At 40.4% G+C, this 23,252-nt stretch overlaps 1 protein-coding gene across 2 annotated transcripts in view; it reads right to left on the bottom strand.

The window, feature by feature from the left end:
- Nucleotides 1-2,521: 2,521 nt before the first annotated feature.
- Nucleotides 2,522-23,252, bottom strand: part of USF3 (upstream transcription factor family member 3) — a 48,155-nt gene continuing 27,424 nt past the window's right edge. For both annotated transcript variants that reach the window (XM_007985776.3, XM_038003348.2), the window contains 2 exons: nucleotides 18,092-18,188; nucleotides 2,522-15,286 (listed from right to left, as the gene is read on the bottom strand). In XM_007985776.3, the coding sequence (XP_007983967.2) occupies nucleotides 8,826-15,286; nucleotides 18,092-18,188 (6,558 nt within the window). In that variant the 3' untranslated portion in view covers nucleotides 2,522-8,825. The remainder of the gene's footprint in view (nucleotides 15,287-18,091; nucleotides 18,189-23,252) is intronic.

A 23,252-nucleotide genomic window follows, 5' to 3' on the forward strand; every position in this document is an offset into this window, starting at 1 on the left:
TAAGTTGGATATTTTGACAGTGCCCCACATATATCTTGCATTTTGATCACTCTTTTCTATTCCTTTTTCTCTCTGTGCTTTGGTTTGATTACCTATTGACTAATATGTGTACTTTACTACAAGTTTATTTAAGAAATTCCTGGCTGAGCGCAGTGGCTCACGCCTGTAATCCCAGCACTTTGGGAGGCCGAGGTGGGTGGATCACAAGGTCAGGAGATCGACATCATCTTGGCTAACACGGTGAAACCCTATCTCTACTAAAAATACAAAAAAAATTAGCCAGCCATGGTGGCAGGCGCCTGTAGTCCCAGCTACTCGGGAGGCTGAGGCAGAAGAATGGTGTGAACCTGGGAGGCAGAGCTTGCAGTGAGCTGAGATCGTGCCACTGCACTCCAGCCTGGGCAACAGAGCAAGACTCCGTTTCCGTCTCAAAAAAAAAAAAAAAAAACGAATTTCCTAATTTCACTTTTCCAGCTCTAGATGTTCATTCCGTTCTTTTTTCCCATTATTTGTCAGGTTTACTGAAGTATAACTTACACACAAAATCCACCCAACAGAGTACAATTCTGTGACTTTTAACAACACAAGATATAGAACATCTCCCCCCATAATTTGTTCCTGTTTGTAGTCAACCCTTCCACCTTTCCCCAGCACCTACTGTTTTGTTTCATTTCTTTTTTTTATAAATTGTAATTCTCTATTTTTATCCTATTTTTAAATTTTTCCATTTTAATATATTTTATAGTTATTTTAAAGCCATTGTTTGTGCATCTGGATCATCTGTGGGTCTACTTACACAATCTGCTTTTCTTTCTTATTGGCCACATTTCCTAGATATTGGATACATTTTCTGGGGATTGTATATAAAAGAACATTAGAGATTAAGGTTGATGGTATTTTCCACCAGAGAGGGTTCACGTTTTCTTTGTTAGGCAGAGAGTATTGAGCTGTATGAGAGCTGGGACGTAGCGTTAGATTCAGTTTGCCTCTGGTTTTAAATGTCTTGAGAATGACAACTGCTCCTTCTAGCAGGACTTTATCTCCTATGCTTCATGAAACTATGGGTGCTTTCACTCTGCCTTTTCAGCCCAGACTCATCCAACATCCCCAGGGGAAAAAGGACCAAAGATCTCAGCTTACCTAGAAATGTAATTTCTCTCTGGAATTTTGTTCAGATAGTTCTATTTGTAATTGCTGTTAATTCCAAAAACTACACTATAACTTTTAGGGAGATTAAATTTAAGCATAGTGTTTGCATCTTTATGATTTATGTCTTTCGTGGCATAATAGGGCTTCCTGTATAATCAAAATGTATGTTCCATCTATAACATCTGAATGGGAGGTAGTATGCAATAGTAGGAAGTTAGCCCTTCACAGTCAGAATACTAACTTTTAATCTGAAGTCCCAAGAAGGTAGGTCAAGGCAAATATTGTGAGCTTTAATTTTCTGGAGTACATGTGAGAATAAGTGGTGTCTAAGGTCCTCATTTTACCTTTTATTTTTATTTTATTTATTTATTTTGAGATGGAGTCTTGCTCTGTTGCCCAGGCTGGAGTGCAGTGGTACAATCTTGGCTCACTGCAACTTCTGCCTCCCAGGTTCAAGCAATTCTCCTGCCTCAGTCTCCAGAGTAGCTGGGATTACAGGTGCGTGCCACCACACCCAACTAATTTCTGTATTTTTAGTAGAGATGGGGTTTCACCATGTTGGACAGGCTGATCTCGAATCCCTGACCTCAAGTGACCCACCCGCCTTAGCCTCCCAAAGTGCTGGGATTACAGGTGTGAGCTACTGTGTCTGGCCATTTTACCTTTTAAAACTTTAGGATATATTTTAGACATTCACAGGACAAAGACTTCAGGCATAAATGAGATCAACACCTGGCATCTGCTACCCAGTGCAATAGAATATAACAATACTTTTGAAGTACTCCTCCTTGATATCATCCACCTTCATCCTTTTCTAAGAAGTAGCCATTATCCTGAATTTTGAGTTTATCATTTCCTTATCATTTTTACCACACCTGTAGGCTAGCCCAAACAATAAGTTGTCTTGATGTATGGGCATTTAAACTTTACATCACTCTATACTGTACAAGTTCCCGTGCAATTGTTTTGCCTCCAGGCTTCATGCTTGTGAGTTTTGCTAAGTGATGTGGGTAGCTATCGGGAAAGACCTAACTTGTCTCACAGTTCTGTGCTTTAGTTTCCTCCGCTATAAAATCAGCAGAGAGTTTCAAGTGGATCATCTCGAAATACTCTTCCAGATCTGAAACTCTGATTTTACTTTTTATGAGTATAGAGGTATACAGTTTGTTCTAACAATATAGTTCTGGTCATAATTATGATTTGAGGTCTGCTGGTTGATCAGGAACACAATCCCTATGGCAAATATGTCATGGCATTATTTTCAGATGTTATAGCAAAATTTAAAGATTACTTGAATAGAATACTTCAGTGCAAGACAAGCCACTTCAATACAGGTTTGAAGTGACACATGCAATGATCAGGGAAGACAGAATTTACGATGCAAAAATGCAAAGTTTATTTTCTTAAATAAAATACTATATTCGTATCTATACAAATAATTATTACAACCATTAAAATGTTACATTTAACAATAAAAATTTCCAAACTTTAAACAAGAGGATGGTTCAGAATATTCACACCCTAATACAATGCATTTGTAAAAAGATGTCAAAATAAACAGGACCTATTCTTATGTACAACTGTAGGACAATCCTGATCATATTATACATATCTGCTCTGGATTCCATTACAAAACAAATTAGTTTCCATAAGAATTATAAACCAGGAAATTTACAGTAACAGGACACAGTGTGCAGCAGACACTGCTGCCATGGTAATAGATACAAATATTACACTATTGAAAGCACTAAAATTAGTTATTTTCTGGTGACTGCCCTACAGTAAGCTTCTCACCCAGTGTATCTATAAATAATTTGTGAAGGTAATTATGTTCTCCTCAGATTTCCAACTTTTTTTAACCAAAGTGAAAATATATATATATATATATATGTATATATATTTATATAGCCTGCTGAAAGTGGAAGCGAATCTTTTCTTCACAGTAACACAACTGCAGCATCTTAACACTGTCTGGTCCCTTTCTTCTTGGAAGATCAACAGTTCAGCTCCCCTTAATGGTTACCACTGTAGTCAAGCCCAGTACCTTAGTGACTTCACAGGTGAAAAATGATTTGAAGACTTCAGGGGTGGGAGCACAGAGAAGTCTCAGAAAACTGAAGGGATTTTGAGACATCTAAGTTCCTATGACATAGTATGGTGTTAGTATGGTGTATAGCTGTATACACAACTGAGGGAAAAAAATCAAAGATCATCTTTTTGAAAAATGTGTTCAACTACAAATAGTTATCTTCTGTCTTATGAAATCTCTAATGACAGGATTATGCAGTCATCCAAAATGCCCCAATTTGTATATCATGCCCAAAATTTACAATCCAAGTTGGTTCATGTTTATGAAGCATCTGACCACATTCGCGTGCCAGAAAAAGATTACAGTTGGTACAGTTTGTGTAAATCTAGAAATAAGGATGTTGAATGACCACCACATACAAGCTCTGAGTTTAACAGGAGTTTTCCTACTAACTAGTAAGTTTGGTTTTTTTTGTTATTTTTTGCGTTTTTTTACAAATCAACATCAAAGATGGCTCAGAGAATGATAAGGCAACAGTGAGAAACATCAGCTGTACTTGTCGAGAAGGTGTTTGATTACACAGCATGTACCATCCCAGCTGGCCCTTTGCTATAACAGAGGAGTGGGTGAGTGATATGTTCCAACAGCTGGTCTAAAGACCAGAGGCACAGTTTCAGGTAAAGTGCAGGAACAGGGTAGAGGCTACAGGGGAAAAGATCTAGAAGCTCTGTGTTCAACAAGGTCCTCACGCTTCTTACCAGCGTGGACTGCCTCAATCTAAATTTGGTGTCCCCCCTCCACAGGCTCTAGTAGAAACCTAAGCAGGAAGAATAGAATGCAGACAGAATATAGTTAAATCCAAAAAAGGCCCTTTTCTGTCAAATCCTGGGGAAGGAAAAATGGTAACGTCCAGCCAAAAAGGCATCTTGAGAAGAAACTAACTGCTGCCTTTAATTTGCATATAGGTATCATAAAATCATCACTCACAGATTAACTTCACTAGTTTGTCTGGTTGTTGGCTATTACTGTTGCCCTCTGGATGTGCACAGCCACAGGCGCACTACCTCCAGGCAAAGGTAGCATTTATACAGACAACAGAATTACAAAAATGACTTCCAGGCTCCTCAAGATATCACTCCAAAGCTGTTTCATTTTGGCATCACCTTTGCCCTTTCATTCTTCCATAGGAAAAAACAAGGCCAACCAAACCAAGGGACAGAACTATATGACACATTGAAATATTTTAAATCAATTCTGGCTAATTTTGTTTCAAGAAATTCTTGTTGCTCTTTAAGAGAGTACGAGGCATGCTGGTTCCCAAAGCCAAGACCTGGGAATCCCTGATTTGGGCGTTATGACTCACTACCACACGCTGATCCATACATGGTGGGCTCAATCAATGTTTCAAGGCAAAGGAGTAATCATCCCGCTAAGGAAATGACCAGCTTCCCTGAGCCCTATTTGACGTGGAGCAGATGGAAGAGCATAAGTGCCTACATATCAAAGGGAAGATAAAGCTAAGAAGATGCATATTAATGAGATTTTACCCTTTCTCAAAAATTTTTAATTTTACTCCCATTAAAACATGCTTCCACATTTTTTGGAGTATAAGTTTTAGCCTCTCCATGAAATGGCTAATGTTAGAAGGCAAGAGCAAGGCAAATAAATTATCTTTAAAATACTTGTATCATTTTGTATTTTAAGAAGGCTAATTGTTAAAAGTTGATCTTTGTTGCAGTTCAGTATAACCCTGATATGTGACTGGAAAATGCTGCAAAAGAACAACCCCTCCTTTCTCTTTCCCCAGTTCTGATATGTTAAATTTTATGAAGCAAGACCATTGAGGAATTCCCACATCTTACCTAGAAAAAAGGTGCCATCTCTGGTACCCCAAAAGATCTCACAATAAAAACAAAAATAAATTTCCTGAACTGGTATAAAACAACATATAAGCCACCCTAGAGCAACTTGTATTTTCAAAAAAAAAAAAGAAAGAAAGAAAGAAACAACATCAAACTAGATTCCTTTCATCTATGATTGACACAATAAACGTTTACGCATGAAGAGAATCTGGAATTTTTCCCTTCATTAGAAGTTACTGTTAAATGTTGAAAGGAATCAACCACTTTTTATAACTGATTCTGTGATCAATAATGCTAAAAAAGAGACAAAGAAATGATTTAATCAATGACTGTCACTCATGACTCAGACATAACTTCGTGTATTTCCAGAAGTTAAAAAATGGTTTTACTTTCTATAATCATATACTAGCAGGCCAAGAATAAGGTTACATTTATTATAACCAAAATTGACTATGTTTTCTGCTATCCCTTTACCAAAAATTATATTCAGATTAACACTAGATACCATGTAACAAATTTCTTCCCAAAAATCACATAGCTCTAATTATCAAATACTTAATACTGCTAGTAAATCTCATATATTCATGCTTTTCAATCAAATAAGGGTACTAATGTCTGAACACTTTCAGAATTGAGCCGTGTATGAACTGAAGTCTTACATACACATGCATACATCTGTAAAGTAATAGAGCTACACATAAGTAGGAGCCAATTATTCACAGATGGTCACATTTTTCCTCAGATGGTCAAATAAGCCTTATTGAGACTCTTTCAAGATGAAAATGTTATACTGTTGGAATGAAAGCTCCGAGAAATGCAACTACTATGTCTGAACACAGCTGAGCAGGAAAATACAATTAATGCAACAGAAATACTTGAAAGTCACAGGCTTTGAGGCCTTTGCATTGCAATGTTCAAATTGAGTTTCTCCTTAGCCTGTTACCTTGCTTTCAATTACATCTAGCAGTCCCCAGTCCTTCAGAACTGAACAGCCACTGTAGAGAGAGAGTGTGTGTGTGTGTGTGTGTGTGTGTGTGTGTGTGTGTGTGTGTGTGACAGAGAGAGAGAGACAGAGACAGTGAGAGACAGACAGATGAGAGAGGGAGAGAGGGAAAATGAACAGCCAAACACATGGAAAACTGTCCTTCTTGAAATTGGCAGACTGGACCCTTCAAGTACAAAGAAAAATTTGAATGTTGCAGCTTAAAATTCAGTTAAGAGAATTCAAAAGCAAGTCATAAATGGCACACTATTTCAATAAAAAGTTTTGATTACTATGTTTATCTGTTGTCTTAAGTAACTTATTCACGAAGCTCTCCTATTCTTTCCCAAGACCATTTTGAAGGAAGAAAATACAGGTTGTTCTTGTTTTGTGAGCAAGAAAAAAATATTGTTTTTGTTTTTTTTTTTTGTCCCTAGGAGGCTGCTTAGTTGGCAGGAGAAAAAGGTAGGAGAGTTTGGTAAGAACACTTAAAGAGGCACAACTGACCCTTTTGCTGAGTGTTTAGAAGAGGTATTCACTGGAGTTAACTGCTCTGACCAACCCTTAGGAAGCTTTTTAGGATTTTAAAAAAAAAAAAAAAGGGCTAGGAGCGGTGGCTCACGCCTGTAATTCCAGCACTTTGGGAGGTCAAGGTGGGTGGATCACCTGATGTCAGGAGTTCAAGACCAGCCTGGCCAACATGGTGAAACCCTTTCTCTACTAAAAATACAAAAATTAGCCAGGTGTAGTGGTGCAGACCTATAATCCCAGCTACTCGGGAGGCTGAGGCCTGAGAATTGCTTGAACCCAGGAAGCAGAGGATGCAGTAAGCCAAGATCCTCCCACTGTACACTCTAGCCTGGGTGACAGAGTAATACTCTGTCTCAAAAAAAAAAAAAAAAAAAAGAAGAAAAAAAGAAAAGAAAAAAGAAAGAAAAGAAAAGCTGGTCCTTGAGTTCACTTTGTTAACAAGGCAGATAAAACAATTTATATGCATCTCTCCCACCCCATCCCATTTTTGGCAGAATATAACAAGAACAAAAAGTAATGGACTTCATGGGTTTAAGTAAAGGAATATATACCATTGTTTTCTTAGTTTTTTTTTTTTTTAAGTTTTCAAATTTTAATATGGGTTTTTTAAATGTATTATAAACTTCTGTGGGGCTTTAAAAAAATCCCTACCTAGGCCGAGCACGGTGGCTCACGCCTGTAATCCTGGCACTTTGGGAGGCTAAGACGGGCGGATCACAAGGTCAGGAAATCAAGACCATCCTGACTAACATGGTGAAACCCCATCTCTACTAAAGATACAAAAAGTTAGCCAGGCGTGGTGGCATACGCCTGTGGTCCCAGCTACTCAGGAGGCTGAGGCAGGAGAATTGCTTGAACCCGGGAGGCGGAACTTGCAGTGAGCTGAGATCACACCACTGCACTCCAGCCTGGGCGACAGAGCCAGACTCTGTCTATTAAAAAAAAAAAAAAAACCTACCTATATCAGGTTCTTCTACGTTTTAGCAGGTCTCAGGTCTCAATTTCCCATTTTTAGATGGCAGGCCTATTTTTAAAGGACCAATTCATACTTTAAAATATGTGTACACACACACACATACTTACACACACAGAGACATACAGAAAGTCTATATATTTTTTGAAGCACCATTTCACATCTACCAACAAGAAAAATAATAAACAAATTCATATCCTCATTATAATTCTGTTATGAAGGATAATAATGTAATATACAATGCCATATTTAAACTATAAATACTATCAGTAAATGAAAATACTGACAGTTTAAATCTCTGTTCAGAAATATTTTTAAAGTAAGGCTCAAATAAATGTGTAGATTACACACACACTATTTCCTGATCAATCCTAATATTTAAATGAATGCAAAAGAATTTATTTCAAGATCAAATAAATAAAATGAAGAGAGAATACTAAATTAAACTTAGCTGATGAAACATCCATTGTTAACTGAACCCATGCAAAACTCCACAATACAACTAACTGCTTTTACCCTTATGGACTGATGCAAAATGCAAGTACAAAATGGAGAATACGTATGTACTTAACTTGTTAGCTTTCTATATGTAAGGCTAAATAATTGTCTAAGGAAGACCTTTACTTTAAAGAATCTTGGCACATTAAAGGAACACAGCTCCCTAATTTGAAGAATAAGACACACAATTCAGATAATTTATGGATTGTTATAATTTAGAAAGAAGGCCTCTATCTAAACCAAACTTTGAGAATAAAAGCTGATTGAACAATTCATTTATTTGCTAACTGCTTGACTTTAACTACAGATATTTAACTCAACATCAGTTCAACATCTGCCATAGGTAAGACGCTGTTCTAGATGCTGACATTAGCCAGCACTTGGTTATGAGCCACTGTGTTTTATCAAGCTGTCTATATTTTTCAGTAGCAACTTAATTATATATTCTATAAGTTATCAACAATCAAGTTTAAAATCTAGGCTCCCTCCTACTACCCAGTACATGACAAGATGATCTCCCCCAATTTCCAGCTAATTAGTATTTAGGATATCAACTTGGAAATGTAAATCTACTTGGAAAATAAAAAAGTACACCATGCAGTTGATAATGAAAGATAACTTGTTTTCTGACAACCCAGTATCTGCATCTGACATGGCTTCCCTACATTCAGAAGATAACTGAAAACTGATTATACAAAGACACACACACACAATCCTTCTCTTCATGTACATGCCTGTGCACACGCACACACAAATACATTTGTAATCTCCTCATTACCTTTACATTTCGCTTATCCGTATTTAAACAGCTGAACTGCAATCATGACCTAAAATATGGCTTATGTTATGGGCAGGTCTGTTTGAGGACTGCTTGGAAGAGTCAGAGGCAGAGGAATTTGCTATTGTAAGCAAAGGTGACATTGCTGAGCCATCAGGAAGCGCTGTAGCTATTTCTGGAAACAAAGATGTCATATTAAAATTGGATAAATGAGAGTTGGTCATGTGCATTGGTGGCATATCTGGGAGAAGAGGAAAACTTGGTTGAGCAAACCCAACAGGTCTGGGAGGAGATAAAATTGATCCAAATCGGTTATTTAAACTCCCACTGTTTACCTTCTCTGTGCTGGGATTTGAGAACATCTGATTAGGAAAATAGGGGATTGAAATATCATTGGACAGTGTAGGATGAGCAGGAGAGTATGGAGGATAGAAGGAGGGCAGGGTATTTTGCGGATCTACCGGGATGAGGGCTGGAGTTCGAGTGGCACTAGGCTGAGTAACCTGTGGAATGAAAGAAGCATTAGCATTTATTGGTGGATTCATGCCACCCTCAGGAATAAAAGAAAAACCAAAATTTTGTGACAGTGTATGCTGATCAGGACCTGAATTATCATTAGGTACTTGTGGGCTATCAGGCATGAAACGAACAATACTTCCTCTCTTCTCTGTAGCAGGTTGTTGACGTCCAAGAATCATACTGCCACCAGTAGAGAGAGGAAGATGGGGAAGACTTGGATCAAAGACATTACTTTGCCTTTGGTTTCCAGAACGATTCCTTTCAGGTTGACGAATTTTGGAACCACTGCTGTCTTGCAGGGGATGCCTTGATCTCTGGGGAACTGAAGAATTAGCTTGACGTACAGGAGGGCCTTGATCACCATTTCCATGAGACACAGATGGATGTGGCAACGCTGGCCTTGCAACCCCATGCATGTTGGTTGTGACTGGAGGGTTCATGTGGCCCTTGGTCGCATGACTGTCAGTAATCCTCATGGGATTGGATTTCTGCACAGAAACATTGGGGCTTGTGTTTCGACCTTGAATATCTCCTGAGGAAGAGGAACTTGAAAAAGGAATATTCAAGGTGCTGTTCCTGGTGTTAATTGCACCTAACGACATGTCACAACTTTCCCTATTCTGACTATCACTCTCTCTTCTAATATGGACATTTTCATGAGTTGGGGGACAATTATATTCAATTGCAGAGGATGGACCACACTGTGTATTCCTCTGATGTTCTGAGAGTGACCTCTGGCTCCCAATGACCTGATCACTGAGGTGAGGGGCAAGTAAGCTCTGCATGAAACTTTGGTGACAAGTATTTTCACTGTCCCTTGATGGAATACCATTTCCTGTTGGGATGCTCTGAACTGGTGGGTAAGGTAATCTCTTTTGACGGTCAATTGGTGGTGGGCCAGTATTTTGACTAATTCGAAAAGCCTGGGACTGCATACTCCGCAATGATGATACAGGGTTACCTATTTCATTGTTTCTTGAAGATTGTACTTCAAAATTACTCTGGGGCTGTTGACTAGCTCCACTTGGTTTAAACGTCTGGCAATCGGAAAGGCGGATATCTGAGGCTACAGTGTGGTCCACACGGCCCTGCATATTATGAATAGCCAAACTCTTATTTCTGGGAACATCAAGATAGCTTCTCATTTCAAGCTGATCTGAAACTCTGGAACCCTGAATTGATATCCCCATTCTCTGCTCTGAATTAGAAGATGTCTTTCCAATGAGTGCCTCAGCAGAATAACTTGAAACTCTATTTCTCTCCGGCCTGTGTGGAGTACAGGTCATGTCTGAAGATCTAGTCACAATACTTGGTTGGGACACCATTTGCTGCTCTAAGCCTCTTGATGTCAAAAGCCTCTGCATTGGATTATGCCCAGATACATGTTCAGATGAAACCCCTGAACCTTGCTGTCTGCTTCCAACATCCTGCTGTTGGTGCATAATATCTTGATTGAGATGGTTCTGGGGATGGTTATGATGGTTCCGACTAGTTGAAGGGTTTTCACAGCTCTTCTCTGTCTGGGAGCTTCCAAAGTGTTGCTGCATTTGTTGCTGCATCTGCTGATGGTGGGGATGTGGCTGCCCACTCTTGGATCGGGACTGGTCAGTTCCATGGTGCTTGGGTTGTAAGGAAAGCTGAGAGGCCTGGGTGCCCTGAACAAGATTCCTCTTTTTCTGCATCTGAACTTCCTGTTGCAGAGTCCTCTGTTGGTGGACATTATGGGGCTGAGAGTGGACAGAGCTCTCTGCATGAGGTACATGATGCTGCATTTGATATAAGTGATGCCTCTCTCTTAACTGCCCTGCTTGTTGTTGTTGCTGTTGCTGCTGCTGCTGCTGCTGCTGCTTTATGTAGAGATGGTTACTATGAAGGTGAGATACCCCTTGAGCTGGAACATGCTGCTGCAGGGCCTGTAGATGTTGACTTGCCTGGGTTTGCTGCTGCTCAGCAACTGAAGGCTGAGAACCACACTGCACTTCAGTTTGCCTCAATGCAGGAGCCACAAAGTTGTTACTAGGTGGAAATAATCGTGTAAGGCCATCTCCATGAGCTGGGTTGCTAACAGGCACAACCGAGTTTGAAGAATTAGGAGGGATCTGACTGACCAGCATTTGAGTTTGATCAGAAATGGTGTCTGGAGTTCTGCTCATCAGGGACATACTTTCAAGCCTGAGGGGGGTTGGCTGACAGTGCTTTTGCCGTTTAGCTGAAGACAGTAAAAGGTCATCTTGGACAGCACGCTTAGCGGAATCCTTACGGCTTTCATGACTTGGCTTTAAGAGTGGCTCTTGAATCTGTGAATTTGGTATGGTACTAGTCATAGTATTTAGCTGTTCTTGGGAATATTCGGTCATCAGAGATGGTCCAGGAGGTTGACTGTCATAGGAGCTAGATGAAACAGTCAGATTAACCGTTGCAGGCACAGTTGTTTGCTCTGAAGTTGGGGATAAACCCGCACAGCTGGCCAGAGGATGGCTGATGCTGCTCTGATGGATAAGATTATTCACACTTAAACTGGTGATGCTTGGGGGCTGAGAAGGTGAAGCCTGTAAAGGTGCATTTGATGTTTTAATTCCTAGAGAACAGCTCGGTTTTTCAAGTGGCCTCTCCATAGTTGCTTCAATTGAATCCTGAGAATTAAATTCATTTGGTGTTGCTTCTGCCTGTCCTGTGCCATTCTCTTTAGGTATCTGTGATTTGAAAGGTGGGTCTCCCTCTAACGATGATGCTTCAGAAGGCTTTGAAGCAACTTCCCTTATATCAGCCTGGAGGCCAACTCTTCCCTTCTCCAGGTTCTCCTGGTCAAAAATAGCTCTTGCTGCAAGAGCTACTATATCAGTTTGCTCTACAAAGGTACAGCTGTCACATGTATTAGCTGTTGCATTGCTGGTCACATCTTCTCTTGTTGTTTCAGGAAGCATGGATGCAACTGAGAAACTACGACTACTGCCAGAGCTGGTTGACATGGGAGAGTCAGCCTGTCTACTGGTGATCAAAGAACCATTAATAACCTCTTGATCAGGGAGGCAGGAATGATGCTGTGGAGGATCTCTGTCATCACTGTTCATCAGTAATAGTTCCTGTTTGGGATGTAAATTCACACTTGAATCAACTATTTTAGGATTTTCTGAAGAAAAGTCAGGATGATCCATCTGATCAGAAAGAGATGATTTCTGAGGGTTTTTTTTTTTAGCAAGATCAGATAGCAATGTAGTTAAACCTTGCCCCTTTAAAAGACCTGTGGTTTGCATTGTATCTGATGAATCTTGCTCAACTCTGCAAGGTTCAGCAATGATTTCTACCTCAGAAACACAGTCAGTACTTGTAGTGCTTGTTGTAGATGACAAACCAGAAACCTGAGAAACCAAAATGTGAGGATCACTTGGAGATGGAATCAATACATTGGCTGAAGTGCAGGGTTTGGCAGCATCTGACAATGCTAAATGACTTGGTGGTTTATCCTGAGGTGTCTCTTGTTGCAGATTAGGGGTAGAATCTTTGGATTTTGCTGGGGCCATTGCAAAATGTTCGCTTGTTACAGATTCTTGGGAGGGTGAGCTGGACTTTTCTGTTGACTTAGATTTGGATACAGACTCAGGTATTAATGATCCAGAGTTTAGAGCACCCAAAGAATGTGAAGCAGAAACACTCACACTATTTGCCTGGGACATAGAGACAGGTGGTAATACAGCAGGGAAGCTTTCTAGCAGTCCATCATTATAGGGCAGCTCTGCTGAGCTTTCAGTGTTGGGGCAGTCTAACTTGCTCACATCTCTGACTGGATTCAGGGGACACGCTGACTTGTTTGCTGCTAAGTGTTTCCTGGCACCCGGCTTCTTATTCAACCTTTTAGATTTCATGTTAGGAGGCAAACAAGCAACAGTGTTCATCGAGGAAGTACTCACTAGATTATAAGTACTGGCTAGTGTGGCTGAACTATCTGTTGTCACAGGAGGTGCTGCAGTTGCTAATGAAACACAGTTAGCTGTAGTGGTTTGACTATTTGCAGCAGTTTGAGCATTGGCAGGCTGGCTAATAGACAATTGTACACAGCTTTGCCCAGCCATCTGTGATATGCTTTGATTGAGGCTGGCCAAAGCACCAAATGTATTCAGGGCAACATTGGTATTTGGATCTTCGCTGGTGGTGGGTTGAATAATTTGCATAGGGGTTTGATTTGTAGTTCCTGATGAAGACATCACAGGCTGCAAAGCAAAGAGCTGTCCATTTAAAGAAATGGTTTGAGGCTGTTGGTTTGACATGGTAACAGAAAAAGTCTGTGTTGAGTTAGACACTGATAAAGATGAAGGTCTTGGTAATATGTGGACAAGATGCTTTCCTCCAAAAGTCTGTGGTGTTGAAACATTTTGCACTGAATTATTAGACCCTATTACAGTATTGGCTCCATTAATAGGGAGTCGAACAGAACCAGGAGGTGGAGCAGAGAGGAGTGGCAAAGGGTTCTGATTAGCTGCCTGTATGATTACTATCTGTTGACCTACTGTGTGGTTGGGAACTTCTGCTCTCATCACTGTTGGGCATGGGGTGGTGCTGGGTGGTTGAAGAATTATAACATTTTGATTAGTTGGAGCGGCATTAACAGCTGGCTGAGCCATCTGAATCACCTGCATTGCTGAATTCAGTGGAAGGATATTTTTGGGAGGCTGAGATTTAACCTGTGGCTGGGCAATTAGTGGCTGCATAGGTAAAGATGGACAAGAAGGCAATGTTACAACTACTTGCTCAACTGGCTGCCCATCTGCTGGAAAGGAATTATTCAAGTTGATGCCTGTAGCCACATGTCTACTGTGGTTACTTGTGGTAGGGCTAGTACCAGACTCATTTAATACTGGAGTCACAGCAGAAGACGGTGTCTGGCTTAAGGGCTGAATAGTGTTTCCCGCCAGTTGCAAAGTAGTCCACGTTGTCTGTGTGTTTCCAGCTGAAGAAATTCGTGTAAGGCTATTAATGTTTTTCAAATCTGAAGTACTAACGCTTGAAGAAGGCAAAGAACAAGAAAGAGTCCAACCATTGTCCAAAGGGTTTCCCGAAAGAGTGCTTATAGGAATGGTGGCCTTCCCTACTCCAGGGGCAGATGATGCCACCACTGTAGCTGTACTTGTCAAGTCTGCACTCTTGCTAATGCTCACTGGAGAAGAATCATCTGCAGTTCTGGGAGGTTGGGAGCAGACTGTGGTGGTAACTGAAACGACAAAAGTGTTTTGAAAATCACCTCTGAAGTCCTGTATGCTCAGGCAGGACTTGTTTCCATGGTGCACTTTAGTGGCAGTTGCTGAGGAGCTGAGGGGGATGTTTATAGCACAAGGGGTCATTTTCTTCAATAATTTGGGGTTCTCTTGTCCATTCTTATTTTCAGAAGAATTTTGATCATTTAAACATGTGTGCAAAGAATGATGTTGGTGAGGCTCAGGTCCAACTGAAACAGCAATCAGTGAGCCACTAGAGGCACCAAGCACACCTGATTCGCTTTCAGAGGTGGGAAGCTCGAGAATACTCTGAGCAGAAATGGCAGCAGGAAGACAAAGAGGAACAGGCTGGTTGGTAGCCAATGCAGGAACTGTGGTCTGATGCCATGGCTTGTTTTCAGAAGGGTAAACTCCAGAAATAGATATAGGAGTCACAAGATTGCAAGTCCTCTGTACTGGCACCACATTGGCGGTCTGCTTTTGTAAATTATGACTAACATTAAAAGTTATCCCCTGAACAGCTGTTCCCTGGCTGTTTCCACCAGGCTGATTCCCGTTGGAATAAACAATGATATTTTTTTGAACCTGGTCACTAGGAATAACAACAGAGACCTTCGAGTTTTTAAGATTTCCTTTCCAGTGAATTGTGGGGTCATCATATAAGCATATGTCATTAGCTTTCAGTAACTCAATATATCGGCCATTTTCTTTTTGAATTTCTTCCAGTTGTTTCCGTAGCTTTTTTATTTCTTCAGCTATAATATTAAAAACAAAAATTTATAAATACCTGGGAATGTCAGTATTTACAATAACTTGATAAAGAACTGTATACTAAACTACTGAATTCTAATAGTAGCATTCTAAATACCTCAACTGAGATTCTTCAGCTCTTTTCTAATACAACTTATTTTTTCTTTTTAGAATGATATCCTAAATCCCTCTGCCCTCCTTTAAAAAGTATAAATCTTTAAAGGTCAACTGAAAAATTACTCATAATGTAGAAAACTCAAAATTCCCAATTTAAAAATTTCCAATAGGACAGCTACATAGCTGAAGTAAGGGAAGACATACTGCTATCATGGTAACATGCTAGGAAAATAACATTGAATATCAGTATGCCATTTAAATGTTGCAGCAGCCAACATTACCTGTGATAGTAACAGACAGTCTCTTTATTTTTTATTTTATTTTTTTGAGACAGAGTCTTGCTCTCTGACCTAAGCTGGAGTACAGTGGTGCAATCTCGGCTCACTGCAACCTCCACCTCCCAGGTTCAAGCAATTCTTCTGCCTCAACCTCCCAAGTAGCTGGGATTACAGGTGCACACCAACACTCTCAGCTAATTTTCATATTTTTAGTAGATTCAGGGTTTCGCCATGTTGGCCAGGCTGGTCTTGAACTCCTGATCTCAAGTGATCTGCCCATCTTGGCCTCCCAAAGTGCTGGGATTACAGGCATGAGCCGCCCAGATGACAGTCTCTTTTATAAATGGCTTTAGTTTCTATTTTACCCTTTGAAACAATGGAGACAAAAAGGAATAGAGCACGTAAGAAGTGGCACCAAAGTGCACCAAAGAAAGCACTGACAATGGAACCTGCACTTTGCTTGGTAGGGACAATGCAGGTATGCTACTGAGCAGTGAGGACATTATCACAGCCCTCCTTTCTAAGGTAGATAGCTTCATCTATGAGTACCACCAATGGGGCAGACTTAGCTGCTGGTATATGCTCTACGACCCCACACATCCCCAGCTGCCTTGAAACAGTGGAGAGTATTCTCATTCCTTTTCCAAAGCAGCCTATTCTCCAGGCTAACACCCTGTGAGGGAGCCTGAAATGAAAAGCTCCATTCCAACAAAGACAAGCTGAAACTAGCAGATCATTTTTCTTAGTTTAAAACTAAGAGACAAAAGAAAGATACCAGTGTCCACGGACAGTAGAAATTAAAGAACAATCATTATGGACCAAATAATAATCACGGTTCTCACTTACTGTACCTTTACTACCTGGCACATTTCATTCACTATTTAACAACAAAGACAACTATAACAGCTAACATTTTTCAAGCAATTACTACGTGCTAGGCTTTAACCTAAGTTCTTGTATTATCTCTTTTAATCCTCACAAGAACCATGAGATAGCAACTTATATTTCATTATCACCACTTTTAGATGTGAGAAACAGGCTCAGAGCAGTTACTGGGACTTAGAGAGGTTAAGTAACTGGCCAAAGGATACTGAGTGAGTAAATGAAGCTGAGACACAAACCTAGGAGGGCCTGAGTCTAAGGCCATTGCTTTGGCCACTAGATACGCGCACAGTGAGCATGAGGAAGAAGCCACTTAGAGAAAAAAGAGGATACAGCAGACGCACAGAAAAAGAATCAGAGAAATAATGATCATGACAGAAATAACAAACGCAGATGTAGGCTGCCTTAGATCCCACCCCTAACCCCTGGCCTGTCTGGTCAGCTTTTTCTGAGTCCCATGCAACTTACATTTTTCAACAATTTCCCTTTTTCCTAAGGTAACTTGATTGCCTCAGCCTCTGTGCTTTGAAATCAAAGGAGCCTTCATTAGGAAAGTCTACTCATCATTCTGTCTTACATACCCTTCTGCAGGGTGCCTCAAATGGTCACTAAACATGGATCATTTATCTATCCGACGGCATCACAAAAGGAGCTGGGCCATAAACCCCAGCTAAACCAGGTGAGTGGGGAAGCTGCTAATATTTAACTAAAAGTAAACAAGGAGAATTCTGAATGCTGACCTCCTAGGTATGCTTTCCAGTATCTTTCCCTTCCATTACAACAAACACAGCCCAGCACTGGCCTTACCTCAGGCAATTCTGCCCTTTTTTCTCTCCTTTTAAGGTGGCCTACTGAGTTGTCACAGGAAATTCTCTCCCTGCACTTGTCAGGGGCATAAATAAAAGACAATTTCAAACTGACCTACCCTGAGCTTTACACTTGCCTAGAATATTTTTTTTCCACTGCTATAAGGAAACTTTCTCTCCAATGCTAATGGAAAAAGAGAACTCATTTGATGGCATTAAGAAGTCACCTTTACCTAAAAATCAAATATCATTAAATGATCAGGCAGTTTGATGCACACAAGTAGTATAAACAAAATGAATGTTTTGGCCTTTTTTGTTAATGCATAGTTAAGTCTTGGCACAAGAATATCCTAATCTTGTTTTTAAGTTTCACTGAGCAGAACTCCCCCCTTACATCTTCTTATGGGATTGCCCTAACTGCAACGTCCAATTGGAATAAAGGAGATTTAGCATTACCAGTATCAAGAGTTAGGCAAACATGAAATACACAGAAGAGTTCAAAGTCAAAACTATGTATGCCTGCAAGGTAAGAGGTGCTCACAGAGGAGGAGAAAGAGTTAGACTGAAATGAATGTATTGGTAACACTATTCTTCCAGACCCACTGAATGCAGGGTCTTAATGTTTTGGGGCCAAAAAGCTTTCCATATCATAATATAAATTTCACTGTGACACAAACACCTAAACATTTTTTAAAATAACAAAAAGTAAGAACTTTTAAATCTTTACCTTGTTCATTGTTTCCTCCATTAAGCAGGAGTTCATCATTTTGCCTTTTCAATTCTGTTATATATTTAAAGGCTTGGTCCAGGATCATATTCTTGCTCTGCCCAAGAAAATTTTAAAAGTTTACAAATTTCATTGAAGGGTAAGAACTTGCCAGATGAAACTCTAAGCTTTGTCTTTATCATGTATATATGATACATATCTTCTCAAAATTTAAAACAGTATTCAAAAGCTATATATTCAAAAGCACTATATTCAAAAGCTTTTACTGTATATTTTTCATTTATTAAATGGTCATTGGGCATCTAATGTGTGGCAGGCTCTGTTTTAGGCACTGGGGATATAATAGTAAAACAAACAAAGTCCCTGTCCTTGAAGAATACACACACACACACACACACACACACACGAATGCTATGAAGAAATACAAAGCAGGGTAAGGGGGGGCCAGAGTGATGGTGGAGGTTGCTCTCTGCAATGGACTGAATGTTTGTGCCCCCTAAAATTCATATGTCTAAACCCTTATCCCCAGTGTGATGGTATTTCAGAGGTAATTAGGTCATGAAGGTGGAGCCCGCATGATAGGATTAGTGCCTTATAAGAAGAGACAGAGATGATCTCTCTCTGTCTGCCACTTGAGGACATAACTAGGAAGTGGGTCATCACCAGGAAGTGAATTGGCTGACACTTGATCTTGGACTTCCCAGCTTCCAGAACTGTGGGAAATTAAGTTACCCCATCTATGGCATTTTTGTTGTAGCAGCCTGAACTAAGACACTGATAACATTTGTTGTATATGGAGGTTGGGGAAGGGCCCTGAATAAGGTGATACCTGAGCAAAAACTGGAAGGAAGTGAAGGGAAGCAGGCCCTGCAGATATATGGGAAAAGGGAGTCCAGACAGCAGGATCAGAAGGGCAGGGGCCCTCAGCCAAGCTAGGCTTGGCACGTTAGGGGAACGGTAAGGAGGTGAGCGGAGATACAGTGAAGTACATACGGCAAGAGTGGTAGAAGAGGCCAGAGAAGGCCTTCAAGACTGTGTAAAGGTTTTGGATTTTGATGTTATTCTTTACTCTGTTTAACCACAACTACAAATTATTCTAAATAATAGGTCAAGAAAGAAATGTTACTTGATTGAGTTTTGGTGTCATGCTTCCAGTACATTGTATTCCTAAGCTTTTTCAAAAAGATTGTATGTTATGTTAAAGTATTCCTTTATACTCATGTACAACATATGCCTATATACATCTCTTTTAAAAATCCAGACAAGGCCAGGCGTGGTGGCTCACGCCTATAATCCCAGCACTTTGGGAGGCCGAGGCGGGCAGACACTTGAGGTCAGGAATTTGAGACCAGCCTTGGCCAAAATGGCAAAATCCCATCTCTATCAAAATTACAAAAAAATTAGCCAGGCATGGTGGTGCACATCTGTAATCCCAGCTACTCAGTAGGCTGAGACACGAGCATTGCTCAAACCCGGGAGGCGGAGGTTGCAGTGAAGCGAGATCCTGCCACTGTACTCCAGCCTGGGCGACAGAGTGAGATTCTGTCTCAAAAGAAGAAAAAACAAAAACAAAAGGATTTTGTATTTCTTTACATTTAAAAATATATCTTGGTGGCCAGGTACAGTGGCTCACGCCTGTAATCCCAGCACTTTGGGAGGCTGAGGTGGGCAGATCACCTGAGGTCAGTAGTTTGAGACCAGCCTGACCAACATGGAGAAACCCCGTCTCTACTAAAAATACAAAATTAGCCGGGCGTGGTGGCACATGCCTGTAATCCCAGCTACACGGGAGGCTGAGTCAGGAGAATCGCTTGAACCCAGGAAGAGGAGATTGTGATAAGCCGAGATTGAGCCACTGTCCTCCAGCCTTGGCAACAGTAGCAAAACTCCATCTCTAAAAGATGATACATATATCTATATCTATATCTATATATGCAATAGCATCTAGATACCCTTCTTCTTCTTTTTTTTTTTTTTTTTTTGAGATAGAGTCTTGTTCTGTGGCCGAGGCTGGAGTGCAGTGGCGCAATCTCTGCTCACTGCAACCTCTGCCTCTCGGGCTCAAGTAATTCTCCTGCCTCAGCCTCTCAAGTAGCTGGGACTACAGGCACACGCCATCATGAATGGCTTTTTTTTTTTTTTTTTGGTAGAGACGGGGTTTCACCATGTTGGCCAGGCTGGTCTCGAACTCCTGACCTCAGGTGATCCTCCCGCTTTGGCTTCCCAAAGTGGTGGGATTACAAGTGTGAGCCACCATGCCCTGCCCCTACTTATTCCTTTTTTTCTTTCTTTCTTTCTTTTTTTTTTTTTGTGAGATGGAGTCTCGCTTTGTCGCCCAGGTTGGAGTGCAGTGGCGCAATCTCGGCTCACTGCAACCCCGCCTCCCAGGTTCATGCCATTCTCCTGCCTCAGCCTCCAGAGTAGCTACAGGTGCCCGCCACCACGCCCGGCAAATTTTTTGTTTGTTTGTTTTTAGTAGAGACGGGGTTTCACCATGTTAGCCAAGATGGTCTCAATCTCCTGATCTCATGATCCACCCACCTCGGCTTTCTAAAGTGCTGGGATTACAGGCGTGAGTCACCGTGCCCAGCCTATTTATTGTTTCTAATGACTGTATTTATTTTATTTACCAGTCTATTGTTGATAAACATTTAAGATATCTTGTCATCTGATTTTTCTCCTTCAGCTATCAAGAATGTTGCAATGAATATTTAACCTCTACTCCAGGATATATATTATTAGCTATCTCTAGTACTTTGTAGATAACTGTTTTCATGTAGGAATCACTGTGATTTAGTCCTTTGTTTGGCAATTTATAATTCTGAGTTATTTGCACTGAGTCCCAACAGAGACCCAATACATAAACCCAGAAAATTATTTACTACTAAGAGAAAAATAATATTGTTCTTTTTAAAAACAATAATCTGAACAAAGGCAGAACCTGATAATTCCCAGCCACCTGCCCCACTACTGCAGACAGGGGCCAAAGCCTGTGAAGAAAATCTTAGTCGGCTCTGCTTCTGATAGCCAAATACTGACTTCCTTTGCACATTCTAGGGGGGTAGAGTAAAATGGTGATGGTTTCCTTTCTTCAGAGAAACTCACAGGGATGAAAGCCAGGAGCAGAAAAGTAAGATTTTCCTGGGCAAACATCTATGTTTACTGAGTAGCTACCTTCCATTGAAGCATGGAGAAAGAAAAACAAATTAGAAGGCGTAGTGTGTGCCACTGTGTTAAGGAAACAGAAAGAACAATTTTTTAAAAGGCTGAAAAATACATATATGGAGCTGGGCGCTCTAATCCCAGCACTTTGGGAGGCTGAGGTGGACAGATCACTTGAGGTCAGAGCTCGAGACCAGCCTGGCCAACATGGCAAAACTCCATCTCTACTAAAAATACAAAAATTAGCCTGGCGTGGTGGCATGCACCTGTAATCCCAGCTACTCAGGAGGCTGAGGCAAGAGAATCACTTGAACCTGGGAGGTGGAGGTTGCAGTGAGCCAAGATCATGCCACTGAATTCCAGCCTAGGTGACAGAATAAGACTCCGTCTAAAAAAAATAAATAAATAAAAATAAAAAAATTTTAAAAACCATATATGGAAGTCTAAGTCCATCCTACAGGGAAGAATGAAAGGAAATGAAGAGTAAGTCCTTTCCAAGGGAGGTAACATAGAGAAGCAAGCTGATTTGCTCCTTTGACATCCTGGGAAGGCTCAACACTGAGAACCACCAGCCTCTACAGAAGGTGGGGCGAGCTGGGGGTTAAAATAGAGGGGAACTGGCTGAAAGACTCCTAATAAAGCAGTAATAAGAACCACCCCCTACCCTGCCCCCACGCACATATTCTACACAGCTGGGTAACTTTCCCTTCCTGCCCAAACCGCAAGAGACAAGTTTATTTTCTGTGAAATTTGAACTAGAGAATTTCAACCTCAGGGATACTTGGCACAAACGTGGACAAGATGAGGGTCCTAAGTGAAACGGGGGGGTAGAGTAAAACTCTGCCTACTATAGCACAAGACTCTCTAGCCCCACAACCCCCATCCAGCTCCCAGAATAAGAGCAACCAGGCTTATACTCCTCTTGCTACCAGTCCTACTCCCAGGCAGGAGACTGATGGATTCTTCTCTGAGAAAATAAAAAACTTAATAGTTATCTCACAAAAGAAAAAAACTACAAATACTGATATGCTTTAGTTCCACAACAAGAACAACAAAACTAGCATAGCTTCTAATCATGCAACACTTAGGGCCACCAGAAGATAAATCTATTCAATCAGCTTTTTAATGCCTCATTCCCAAGAAAGAAAACAATAGCTTCAAGTTACTAAACATTTAAGGAAAACCTCCCCAAAAAAAGAAGAGACAAAAAGGGGAAAAAAGGAAATCAGAGGAAATAAACATAAACTGAAAAAAACTTCAGGAAAACACCTGCATATACTATTCAGAGGTGAGAAGTTATTGTATCCACAAACATACGGTAGGAAAAGGAACAGAGAATAAGAAAAAAGACTCTTGAAAATTAAAAATATAAGAACTGCAATTAAAAACAGAAAAGCTAGAAGAGGCCAAGTGGTTGAGAATGAAAAAGGAGAACAGAGGGTTCCAGAAGTAAAGTCTTGAAGAAAGAAAATGGCAAATGAAAACTATGTAGTACACTCAACCTTGTAGAAAACTCTACTAAGAGATGGTTGGAAGTGTCAGAAGGATTAAAGATAAGCATATGAAAAATTAAGCAAATGGAAAACTATGAAGTAATTATTTACTCCCCCCAAAGACAAAAGCAACAAATGAAATATAATAATAGTACACTCCTTGGCTCAACCATGAAAAGTATTTACTCTTTTAAAAACATAAAAACTGAATACCGATTTAACCAAAAGTCATAGAATTATAATGGGAGGACTGAAGAAGAAGAAGTCAGGGGAAAAACGTAACAACAAGTCAATAGATAATATCTAAAATTGAAAAATTCAGGTACAGCAACAAAAGTATGTTATTTAGAAATACAACAAGGAAAAAAAAAAGCTGAAGAAACAGTTGAGAATATTTGCCTCTGAGGAGCTGTGTTGGGGTTAGGAAGCAGGTAGGAGATTAATATTTGTTGTTTTAAGCTTTTTAGTGCCGTTTGCTATGTGTCTTATCAAGTTTTTGCATATTT

This window comes from Chlorocebus sabaeus, chromosome 22, assembly GCF_047675955.1.
Source record: "Chlorocebus sabaeus isolate Y175 chromosome 22, mChlSab1.0.hap1, whole genome shotgun sequence".
NCBI classification, from domain to species: domain Eukaryota; kingdom Metazoa; phylum Chordata; class Mammalia; order Primates; family Cercopithecidae; genus Chlorocebus; species Chlorocebus sabaeus.